Here is a 12,985-nt window from a genome sequence, read left to right as displayed (position 1 = left end):
CAGGAGCAACCTGAGACCCGGTGAAGTGGAGAATATACACAATCTTCTTGTCCTGCAGGTAGACCACCTGCACCTCTGAACACCCTTCCTGGGTTTGGAGGAATCCCCACCCCCACTGTAGAAGCTCTGTTTCCCATCTCCCTTGCAGCCAGGGTGCTATAAGACATAAGGCGCAGGCAGGTGACCCATGTTCTGCCAGTCAGAATCACACAGCTAGACCAGGAATCACAGCCACAGTGTCTCTACAAGGACACACAGGCAACTGACTTTGGGCTCAGCTCCTGGCTACAGCATCTCCCAGCCTGACTTCCCATCGCCCTTGCAGATTCTGGGGGCTTTATATCCTTTTTTCTTTTAACCAGCTGTATCTGATTTCTACTGTCTGTTCCCAAGAACCCTGACTGATGTACCTTCTTCGAGGAGGAAAATATGACATCATAATATAAACTGCCCCTTCAAAAAATCCTCAGCATTTCTCCAAAACATTTTATCATGAAAAATTTTAAATTTCAAACATACAGAAATATTGAAAGAATTCTGTAGTAAATACCCACATTCCCACCACTTGGATTAGCACATCACATAGCTACCCATCTCTCTACCCATTTCTAATGAGATGTCTTCATTAAGTCATCTCATGTTAAAAATTAGCTTTTAATCTGTAAATTGGGTTGATAATTAGATTTGTTAAGCTAACATTACAAGTTCCAAAGCAGGACACATTTTCTAGACGGGTTTCTTTTAACCTTCTAAATTACTGACAGCCAAAGCAAAGACAAAAACACAAACATTGACCAGAGAACTCTTCTTGTTATGAAGTACACCTGTGGATTTCTTGGGCTTTTTTCAAAGTATGCATAAAATCATAGAGCAATTCCTGGTGACAGTCAGTGTGTGTATGGTTAAGAGCAAAGATGAACTCCCCTGCCTGTGAATCCTGTCTCTGGCATCGCTGGCTCTTCTGGGCATATGTGTCAGCCTCGCAGAGACTCCATCTCTTCCTTCATGTGAAAGATGGGGTAATAACAGGAACTACTTCCTTAGGTGGTCTGCGTTAAATGGGCATAGGAAACAGTGCCTGGCACACAGAAACACTCTGTAAAGCTTCACAGAAAATTCATGATTGTCCACAAACTTCCTATTGATAACAATAAGTTGGAAGTATGTTCACTAGCTTTTCTCTCTTTGGGTCACCTCTTTTCTAGATTCCTAAAAGTCTCATTAAAACTCCTGGTGCTGAAAAAGAGCAGTAATCCCTTCCACCGAGAACATACTTTCTTCCAAGGAACCGGAGTTGTGTGGATGCGGGTAGACTTTTTATACAGGGACAAGTTCTCCCAGCATTTTTACCTGCACATTCCGAGACAGTCAGGCGCATCAGTCCTTTCAGCAGAACCTGCCTTAGGCACTTAACCTTTTGTGGCTCAGGCGCCCCAAGACAAAAAAAAAAAAAAAAAAAAAAAAAAAGGCCCAAATGGAAGAACAGATCAAAGCTCCAGAAAAAATACAACTAAGCCAAGAAGAAATAGCCAACCTATCAGATGCACAGTTCAAAACACTGGTAATCAGGAAGCTCACAGAATTGGTTGAATTTGGTCACAAATTAGATGAAAAAATGAAGGCTATGCTGAGTGAAATAAAGGAAAATGTACACGGAACCAATAGTGACAGGAAGGAAACTGGGACTCAAATCAATGGTGTGGTCCAGAAGGAAGAAAGAAACATCCAACCATAACAGAATAAAGAAACAAGAATTCAAAAAAATGAGAAGAGGCTTAAGAACCTCCAGGACATCTTGAAACGTTCCAACATCCTAATCATAGGGGTGCCAGAAGAAGAAGAGGAAGAGCAACAAATTGAAAACTTATTTGAACAAATAATGAAGGAGAACTTCCCTAATCTGGCAAAGGAAATAGACTTCCAGGAAGTCCAGGAAGCTCAGAGACTACCAAACCAGTAGGACCCAAGGAGGAACACACCAAGGCACATCATAGTCACATTACCCAAGATTAAAGATAAGGAGAGAATCTTAAAAGCCGCAAGAGAAAAGGAGACAGTTACCTACAAAGGAGTTCCCATGGGACTGTCAGCTGATTTCTCAAAAGAGACCTTGCAAGCAAGAAGGGGCTGGCAATAAGTATTCAAAGTTATGAAAGGCAAGGACCTACATCCAACATCACTCTATACAGCAAAGCTTTCATTTAGAATGAAAGGGCGGATAAAGTGCTTCCCAGATAAGGTCAAGTTCAAGGAGTTCATCATCATCAAGCCCTTATTATAGGAAATGTTAAAGAGATTTATCTAAGAAAAAGAAGATAAAAAATATGAACAGTAAAAATGACAGCAAACTCACAGTTATTAACAACCACACCTAAAACAAAAACAAAAGCAAACTAAGCAAACAACTAGAACAGGAAAGAATCACAGAAATGGAGATCACATGGAGGGTAATCAGCAGGGGAGTGGGAGGGGGAGAGAGGGAGAAAAGGTACAGAGAATAAGTAGCATAAATGGCAGGTAGAAATAGACAGGGGGAGGTTAAGAATAGTATAGGAAATGTAGAAGCCAAAGAATTCATATGTATGGCCCATGGACATGAACTAAAGGCGGGGAATGTAGGTGGGAGGGGGTGTGCATGACGGAGGGGAATAGAGGGGGGGAAATGGGACAATTAATAGCATAATCAGTAAAATATATTATTAAAAACAAAACAACAAAAAATCCTGGTGCTTAAGATAAATCATTTCAAATCTGTTTGCTTTCCTACCTCAGTCACTAGTTAACAAAATGCTTGCTGAAACCTAACTGCAGTGCCTAGTTTTCTGTTCTGCTAGACTGTGACAGTTAGAAAGGAGGTAAAGCTGCAGACAGGCAGAGGCTAGATTACTTAGGACTTAAGTGCCAATGTAAGGAGCCTCTATCCTGGGGGTAGGGGAGCCACTTGTCTGTTTAGGGTATTTAAAGCTGGCTGCTCTAACAAACACTCCCCATGTGTGTGTGCACATGCACATATTACATATATGGCTTAACACAATAAAACTTCCTTCCACCCTGTATACAGTCCATTATGGATACTGCCAGTAGAATGCTGTCACTGCCAGCAGGATACTGTCCTCCAGTGGTGATTCAGATATCCCTGCTCCTTCCACCTCCAGGAGCCCCTCCATACTCCCACCCTTGGCTCTACCAGAGTTCCTGAAGTGGGACTGGTCTCCCTGCCCACTACACTTGCCTTGAGCAGAACTAGGAGCTGCTAGCATTCTCACTGGCACCACATTACTAGCCTGCAGACTGCTCCAGAACCCCCTAAATGTCCTTGAAAAGACAGAGCCCTGACTGTGCCTCCAACTCCAAATAGCCTTTGTCTACCCATAAGTCCTCTAGAGGCATGGGAAAATCTTGTGACCCTGGTCAGAACTCAGGAGAGGTCTTCTGCTGCTCTGTGGTGCATGGGCCGAGAGTTTGGGGGAAAGAAGGCAAACTACTGCCTGTAGCCACAACAGCTGGTGAATCTGGATGATATAAACTGGATCCCAGCTCTTTTTCACCTCATCCCCTCTGCTCTGTTTATTGATATAACTTTTTTCTCTGCGCCTTTATTCCGTTTCTTATACACCCTCTGGAGCAGTGGTTCTCCAACCTTAACCAGCATGGGAATCATGGGGAGGGCTTGCTACATCTCAGATTGACAACTCCACAGCAGAGCTTCTGCTACAGGAGCAGGTAGAATATTTGCTTTTTAATGAGTTTCCAAGCATTTCTGAAACTACAGGTCCCAGGACTACGCTTTAAAAACTGCTCCTCGAGATAGTGAGATCCACTTTGCAGAAAGGACCAACCATATGCGAAGGCGCACTTTGAATCAATGAATTAGGGGATTAAAAAAAGCCGGAGTAGAGTGAATATAATGAATGACAGAAGAAGGAAATTGTTGTTCACCAGACCCCATCCTGGGCGGGTCGCCGCCCTAGTGGGACCTCTGGAATTGAAGTAGTGGAACTCTGAGCCTCCTGGCACTCCAACCTGCGGCCACAGACCCCACCCTAAAGCGGCTTTTGTGACGTCACGGCCCCAGAAATCAGGAGAATGGTTGCCATGGCGACGTCAAACAAAGGCCCTGACGCGTTGAGCCTGGAACTGCCGCACAGAAGCTTCGGAGCAAGTCCGGGTGCGCCGGGCTGGAGGGTGCACGGGGCTGCAGGGTGCGCACGGGACTGTGGTGGGGAACAGGCGGTGTCGGGGTGCGTTCTGGGCAGAAGTGCAAGGCCTCTTTGCAAAGCTCCCCGCCCTCCCTCTCCCGTCACTATACTTGCTTTATCATTCACCTAGTCTGTCCCAGGTCCCAGACCTCTTGTCCGGACCTAGCTGGGGATGGAGAGGCCAGACCCTGCTAACCCGCCCACCTCTGGTACCCAGATTCCTATCCGTGGTACTGTAGCAGGGATGTGGCTGGAAGGGCACAGGCTTTGGAGTCAAGGACTTTTAGTCTGGAGTCCCAGTTTGGCCTTTCCTGGTTGTGTGACTTTGTACACCTCTGTGAATCCCTACTTCGTTTCCTCCTTTGCAAAATGAAAAGACACTCCTGTTAAGGATATGCTGGGCTCTTTGATAAGTGCAAGAGCTACAAACCAAAAAAGACCCCTGTTCTCGTGGAGCTTATATTCAAGGGAGAAACAGGCAATAAACTGATTTTTTAAAACAATTGGACAGTGGATAATTGCAGAGAGGAAAATAAAGTGAAGTCGTGGGAGTGGGGGTAAAGAACCTACTTTAAATGGAGTGAAAAGGGAAGGCTTCTCTGAAGGGATGACCATTGAGTTCATATCTACAGAGAGACTGTGGGAGCTGGATATGGGAAACATTTTTTATCTGAGGAGGCAGCAAATGCAAAAGCCCTGAGGCAGACTATGGTTGGTGTGACCTACCAACAGATTAGACAGGGAAGCTAGAACAAAGGGAGGAGAGAGAGAATGGGGTTCAGGACAGGGAAAATACAGGGAGCGGCAGGTGTTGACCACATGGTGAACCTTCAGTAAATGCCAGCTGTTCTCAGCCACCCAAGGGGAGGGGGGCTGTGGACCTGCAGACCATCTGGCTCAAGCACTGTGTCACTCCCCAGGTTGGAACCTCCTTTAGCCAAAGTCAAGTTTTGCAGCAAGCCCTTGTTCCTCTGCCAGGATATCCAAGGTCCTGTCTACTATGGTCTCCAAGAACATGATGTATAATGGTAAGTACCGAGCTGGTGTGGGCTCTTTCAAAGATAAAGAGAGCCTTGGAAGCCTGGACAGTGAGGTCTAGACTTAATCCCGGGTTCAGGTGACTCTAAATCAAGCCATGAGGCACAAATCACATTTCACCAGGTTTCCTAGAAATCCCATGTATTAATGTCCTCAGGTTGCTAGAACAAAATATCACCACAGACTGGTGTTTTAAACAACAGAGATTTATTGTCTCATGATTTGGGGCTGGATGTCCAAGATCAAGTTGTTAGGAGAATCTAGTCTATGCCTCTAGCTTCTGTTGGTTTGTTGGCAATCTTTGATTTTCCTTGGCTTGTAGACCTCAGTCTCTGCCTTCATCCTCACATGATATTTTGTCTGGATATGTGTATGTTACAAATTTCTGAAATAGGCATCCACACTACTCCAACATGACCACATCTTAGTTATACCTGCAATCACCCTATTTCCAATAAAGGTCACATTCTGAGGTACTAGGAGTTAAGATGTCAAATATTCAAAAACATTAATTTGGGGCAGGACACAATTCAGACCATGAGACCTTATAACAGACCTTGAGTAAGGTGCCATAGTGAAGGTGGGCCTCTCTCAGCTTTCTGTAAGCCATGGCCACTGGACTCAGCCCAGAGAAGGTGCCAGCTGGCCCCAGGTCTTTGTGTGAAACGTCTGCCTCCCTAGAGTCACACACAGGCTGCCCAGCACTCCCACTTGTGGGGTGGGGCACAGAGGGAGACTGCTGAGGCACATGTGGGGCTGCTTGAGCTGAGGTGGGCAGACCAGGCGATACTATCAACTGTCATGTACTCTAAATCACCTTCAGCTTTTAATTTAATTTGGTTTTGAATAGATAAAATATTACCATGGTTCAAAATTCAGAAGTGTGTTCAAAACTTTGCCTTGTGAAAATTCTAACCCCACCTGTCCCCAGACGTCCAGTGTCCCCTCCTTGGAGGTGGCCAGTGTCAGCAGTGTCTCTCGCATCCATCTAAGTGAGCTCCATGCCCATGCTCCCTGCACATACAGCTAAAAGTTTCCTTGCACTTCTAGTGTTTTGAGTAATCCTGTGTGAATGTATCCTAATTTGTTTAGCCACTTTTCTGTTTAATGGGCATTTAGCTTATTTCAAAAAGTGTGTTACTGTTAACAGTTGTCCCCACCATCACACTTGGGTGCTCATTCACTCTCGCTCATGCTGCTCCAGAGGAAATTGAAAAATGCAGAAAGGCTGAAATAGGATTACAAAAAAGCAAAAAAAAAAAAGCTTTGGAATGTACAGATAACAAATTAACTCTAAAACACACACACACACACAACAATGCAACATAATGGCACTATCACAAGACAATTGAAGGCTCTATAAACTATACTGATTCATCCGGTGGTATCAGGAGGTGATGAGAGGAGGTACCCTGTGACTCTCAAGGTTGGGTTATTCACCTTCTTAGGAGGTGATATGCAAAGGGGAGGCCTCTTTCAGCTTAGTAGCCTGTTTTGAGTTGAAGGTCTGTGCATTTGGGAGGGAACCAGGCCAGGCCACTACTAAGCTGACATACCCAGGGTTTTGGCAGACCAGGCCAGTCAGGGGCACCAAACCAGGCATACCAATCCAGGCATCCTAGTGAAGTTGGCCTGTAAGGGGGCACACCAGCCAGGGCTTCAAGCCAGGAGGATTGCTGAATCTGATGTTCTGGATTCAGCTGCAGAAGCGAGGAACAAAGGTGAGGACCAGGAAGACTCCTAGCCCCTAGGGGATGAGGGGCTTGGGAATAACTTAGCTCCAAGTCTGGGTCAGGAACAGATAAGGTGTCTGGACACCAGTCTCAGCCAGAGGGCCAAGGGCAGAGGGGTGGATCTGGGCAGACTTAGCTTAAATTTGACTCAGAGAAGTGAGCTCTGGGTTCGTTCTTCATTCACAAACACTTAAGTGCCAGCTGTATGCAGGCATGTGTTCTGGGAATTGGGGATTCAGGGGTGAGTAAAACGCAAGGAGTTCCCCCTGATGGAACTTTAAAAAAAAAAAACACAACCAGTTTATATTTACAACAGCCAAAAAGTGGAGAAAGTAAAAGCAACTGGAAGCCTCAAAGAGGTAGCAGGGGTAATTTAAATGGGAAAGGTGGTCAGGAAAGCACTCTGGGACATTTGATACCTATCATTAACAATCCTAAAGGATGAAAGAGGAGAAGAACAGCTCTGTTCAGATGACTGAAAGGGTTTAGGCAGGGAGAATGCCTAGTTTCTGGCTTTTGTGACTTTTATGACTAAGGGCACCATTCCCTATGACATAAGCAGTGGGGCTGGCTTACCCACAGCCTCCCTCAGGACACCTGGGCAAGGCCTTGTCCCTGATGCAGAAAACAGATGACACTTGATAGAGACTATGACCAGGCAGAAGAACCAGGGAAAGCCCAGAGCAGACCCCAAGGCTTCCCAGTCAGGGCTGGTGTATGCAGGGGCTACAGGACATGCTCCCAACTCTGGCCTCATACCCTCTGCACCCCACCCCAATTCAGAGCCACTTCAGGGAGACCTGGCCTGCAGCTGGTCCCTCCATCTCTGGGGTTTGTGACATTTAGGCTAGAACCCAGCCTGAGCCTCATGGGGGTGGGGTGGGGAGTGGCCTTCATTGAGTGGCTGAGACCAGACTATGGGTACGGGGATGAGGGTGTGGTGAAAGTTCATCCCTGCTTAAAAAGACTCTCTTACCAGGTGAAGATGCCAAACAGATCTGTGTGCTGCCCCTCAAGTCCACATTCCCCATGTTGGAAGCATCAACAAAAGATGTAGGGATCAAAAGAGACTTCTTAACCATACAGATGTCTAGGCCTTCCCTCTGTGTGACTGTATGGCTGAGGGAAGTTATAGTTGACAATTTTAAGAATTATGGTTTTAAGTGATCCAAAGTTCATCTGGGGAGCTGCAACATTGGGCCATTTGAATCCCACCCTGGTGGCCAAATGAACTATGTGTTAGACACTGTTGCCAGGCTACTGTTATTCAGACATTTGACTGATATTTATTGAACACCTACTATGTTTCAGAGACTGTGTTATGCTGGGGATGCAGAAGTCAATGAGACAGAGGTGATGCCTGCTCTAATAGTTTGCAGAGATGAGCAATAAACAACAGCTCTCCCCTCTGTGCTCACTCCACTCCTGCCACTCTGGCCACCTGGGTTCCTTGGACAACCCAGGCATACTCCCTCAGCATCTTGGCACTTCTGTTCCCTGTGCCAGGAATGCCCTCTCCCTAGATTTCCTTGTGGCTCCCTCCCTCTTTCCCTTCCCTCAGGAGTTTATTCAAACATCAACTTTTGGTGAGGCCTCCCCTGAACATCCTCTTTAAAGCCTGAAATACCCCACACCCTTTCTCCTCTTTTCTTGGCTCTTCTCTGCTTTATTTTTCTGGTTAACATTTTCCACTCTCAACCTACCTCATCTATCCTTGCTTATCTTGTTTCTCTCTTCCCCCAATAGAATGTAAACTCCCTGGGGCAGGAGTATTTGTCTTTGTTGTGTGCTGCTGTCTCCCTAGAACCTGGCACATAATAAGGCCTCCATAGAATTCCGTTAGACTGAAAGCCTTCTCTACAGAGAAGGAATAAGAAACAGATGTCTGCTATTCAACACTGTGCTGGGAGTAGTAGCCAGAGCACTTAGACAAGGAAAGGACATAAAAAGCATCCAAATTGGGAAGGAGAAAGTGACACTATCTCTAATCACAGGTGGCATGATCCTATAGAGAGATATCTCAAAAGATTCACAAGAAAGCTACTAAAGCTAATAAATGAATTCAGCAAAGTTGCAGAGTACAAGATGAGCACACAAAAATTAGTTGTATACACCAGCAATGAACAGTCCAAAATGGAAATTAAGAAAGCAACTCCATTTACAATGGCATCTAAAAGAGTACAATATCAAGAGTGACATCATGGGAGATGGCAAAGTAGTAAGATTCAAGAATCAGTCTCTCCACTAAAATAAATATTGAGGTGGCAGGAACTCTCAAAATCCAAAATAGGAAGTCTGGAGTCTAGTTAAACACTCAGTTTCCAGAGGAAAGTTGATGAAGAGGCTGGGAAATTTTGGTGAATTTTGGTATTTTGTGGAGAGGGTATCAACCTCTAGACCAACTTCAGTGGCAAGAGTGACCACATTCCTGGTGTGGATTGCTGGTGCCTTGCCCTACTCAAGTTGGGGCTATATATTTTGTTGCTGAGGGTCTGCACCAAAAGCTGAGTGACTTCCCTGCCACATCTGTCAACAGTGATTTAAGGAGATAGGACCTTCCTGCCTCACACTTTTGGGAGCCAGACATTTAAGGAAATATTTGACAAGACACTGATATCCAGAATATATACAGAATGCCTAAAACTCAACAACAATCAAAATCAAACACTTCAACTCAAAAATGGGCAAAGAATTTAAATAGACATTTTTCCAAAGATATATAATAGTCAATAAGCACATGACAAGATGTTTAATAGCTAGGATTTCTGGCCAAAATGGAGGCACAGGTAGATACGCTTCGCTTCCTTGCACAACCAAAAGAAGGACAACAACAAATTTAAAAACAAAAAACAACCAGAACTGCCAGAAAATCAAACTGTATGGAAGTCTGACAACCAAGGAATTAAAGAAGAAACATTCATCCAGACTAGTAGGAGGGGCGGAGACGGGCAGCTGGGGCGCAGAGGATGTGTGGCAAGGTGGCAGAGCAGACAGTCCCACATTCACATGCAGATAAGCCAGAAGGAACAACTAGGGAGTGAGACAGACCACACACCCAGGGTTCCAGCATGGGAAACTAAAGCCTCAAAACCTCTGGTGGTAAAAATCTGTGGGGGTTGCAGCAGCAGGATAAACTCCCAGTCTCACAGGAGAGTTCATTGGAGAGACCCACAGGGTCCTAGAATGTACACAAATCCATCCACCCTGGAATCAGCACCAGTAGGGTGCAATTTGCTTGTGGGTGGCAGGAGAAGCTACTGAAAGCGGGGTGAGAGCCAAGCAAGTGGCATCATTCCTTCTCTGACACCTCCTCCACATACAGCCACCAGGAAGTGGATTGCCCCACCCTGGTGAATATCTAAGGCTCCACCCCTTACAACATAACAGGTGCGCCAAGACAAAGAAATATGGACCAAATGAAAGAACAGAAAGAAACTCCAGAAAAAGAACTAAGTGACGAGGAGATAACCAACCTATCAGAAACAGAGTTCAAAACAGTGGTAATTAGGCCATGGCTGGTGTGGCTCACTGGACTGAGTGCTGGCCTGAGACCCAAAGGCTCACCAGTTCAATTCCCAGTCAGGCCACGTGTTGCTGACCAGGTCCCCAGTGGGGGGTGCACAAGAGGGAACCACACATTGAAGGTTTTCTCCTTCTCTTTCTCCCTCCCTTCCCTCTCTAAAAGTAAATAAATAAAATATTTTTTAAATAAACACTAGTAATCAGGATGCTCACAGAAATGATGGAACACAGACACAAAATAGAGGAAGAAGTGAAAGCTATGCAAAGTGAAGTAAAGAAAAATACACAGGGAACCAACAGTGAAGGGAAGGAAACTAGGACTCCAATCAATGATTTGGAACAGAAAAAAGAAGTAAACATTCGATTGGAACACAATGAAGAAACAAAAACTCAAAAACATGAGGAGAGGCTTAGGAACCGCTTGGACAACTTTAAACGTTCCAACATCCCAATCACAAGAGTGCCAGAAGGAGAAGAGGAAGAGAACAGAAAACTTATTTGAAAAAATAATGAAGGAAAACTTTCCCAATCTGGTGAAGGAAATAGACTTCCAGGAAGTCTAGGAAACTCAGAGAACTCCATAGATATTGGATTCAAAGAGGAACACACCAAGTCACGTCATTATCTTTAATTACCCAAAATTAAAGATAAGGAGAGAATCTTAAATCAGCAAGAGAAAAGGAGACAGTTATTTACAAAGAAGTTCCCAGAAGACTATCAGCTGATTTCTCAAAAGAAACATTACAGGCAACAAGAGGCTGGAAAGAAGTATCCAAGGTCATGAAAGGCAAGGACCTACATCCAAGATTACTCTATCCAGTAAAACTATCATTTCGAACAGAAGGGCAGATAAAATGCTTCCCAGATAAGGTCAAGTTAAAGGATTTCATCATCACCAAGCCCTTATTATGTGAAGTGTTAAAGGGACTTATCTAAGAAAAAGAAGATGATCAAAACTATGAACAGTAAAATGACAACAAGCTCACAACTATCAACAACTGAGCCTTAAAAAAACAAAAACAAGCTACACAAGCAACTAAAACAGGAACAGAATCACAGAAATGGAGATCACTTGGAGGATATCAGTGGGGAGGAGAAAGGAGGCAATAGGAGGAAAGGTACAGAGAATAATGAGCATAACTGGTAGGTACAAAATGGACAGTGGAAGGTCAAGAATAGTATAGGAAATGGAGAAGCCAAAGAAGTTATATGTATGACCCATGGACATGAACTAAGGGAATGCTGGAGGGAGGGGCATGCAGGGCAGCAGGTGATAAAGGGGAAAAAAAACATGGGACAACTGTAATAGCATAATCAAAAAACATACTTAAATTTTTTTAATATGCTAAATTTTCATTAGTCATTAGAGAGATGCAAATCAAAACTATGATGATGTATCATCTCACACCTACTACAATGGTTACAATAAAGGAGAGAAACAAGTATTAGTGAGAATGTAGAAAATGTGGAACTCTCCTGCATTGCTGGTGAGAATATAAAATGATGCAGCTGCTGCAGAAAACGGTATAGCAGTTCTCAAAAATTTATACATAGAATTACCATATATATGATCCAGTAATTCCACCTCTAGCCTGAAAGCAGAGGCTCAAACAGATATTTGCACATCCATGCATATAGCAGCATTGCTCACAATGGGCAAAAGGTGGAAATAACTCAAATACCCATTGACAGATGAATGGATAGACAAACGTGGCATATCTATATAATGGAATTCTATTTTGCCTTTAAAAAGAAGGAAATTTTTTTCTGACACATGCTACAATATGGTTGGATTTTGAGGACAGGACTCTGAGGGGCATGGGGTGGGTGCATTTGTCCATTACAAGTCACAAAGAGTGCCAAGCAGAAGGACAGGCTTATGTCACCAGTGGTGTTTAGGTGGGGCCATAAAAATACAAGCAGAAGGTATGAGTGGGGTGGGTGTGAATACACATGTGTGTATGTATGTATACAGATGTCTGTGTGATGTGTACATCATGGTGTGGCTTATGGTGAAGTAGTATCTCCTCTCTCCATACTCACCCAGGAAAGAAGACAGCATTGTGTTCCTGAAAGTCTGAGGGAGATTTCACAGAAGGGGTTCAGAAAGGGAGGAAGAGAGGCCAATGTTTGGCTTTTAGGAGGTGGGATTTCCTGATCAGGAGGGAAGGGAAGGGGAAGGCAAGGGGGACAGAGGCAGGTTGTCCATGTCCAGCTCCTCAGCTGGCTTCCTGCTTCCTTCCACTTACGCAAATTGGCATTGCTGGAATTTCAGCAGCAAGCAACATGATTCCGGGCCCACTCCCACCCTTCTGCTAAGCCCAAGATTGGGGAGAGGTTAAGTGCCTGGGGTTGAGTTGCCTGCAGGTATAGGGTGGGCATTCAAGCACAGACATAATATAGTTCCTTCACCGAGGGCTGTGAAGGAATGTACATGTTCATTTTAACCAAATAATCAAGTATTTCAACTGGGTACCAAGGACGCTGTTGGCA

The 12,985-nt window shown here is 44.6% G+C and overlaps 1 protein-coding gene across 3 annotated transcripts in view; it reads left to right on the top strand.

Annotated features, from left to right (window-relative positions):
- Positions 1 to 4,121: 4,121 nt before the first annotated feature.
- CFAP100 (cilia and flagella associated protein 100) overlaps positions 4,122 to 12,985 on the top strand; it is a 48,615-nt gene continuing 39,751 nt past the window's right edge. For all 3 annotated transcript variants that reach the window (XM_045187642.2, XM_045187643.2, XM_045187641.2), the window contains exons 1-2: positions 4,122 to 4,202; positions 5,120 to 5,227. In XM_045187642.2, the coding sequence (XP_045043577.1) occupies positions 5,200 to 5,227 (28 nt within the window). In that variant the 5' untranslated portion in view covers positions 4,122 to 4,202; positions 5,120 to 5,199. The remainder of the gene's footprint in view (positions 4,203 to 5,119; positions 5,228 to 12,985) is intronic.

This window comes from Desmodus rotundus, chromosome 10 (assembly GCF_022682495.2).
Source record: "Desmodus rotundus isolate HL8 chromosome 10, HLdesRot8A.1, whole genome shotgun sequence".
In the NCBI taxonomy this organism is placed as follows: Eukaryota; Metazoa; Chordata; class Mammalia; order Chiroptera; family Phyllostomidae; genus Desmodus; species Desmodus rotundus.
The sequence above is the reverse complement of the archived record's forward strand: the minus strand, read 5'-3'. Positions and strand labels throughout refer to the sequence as shown.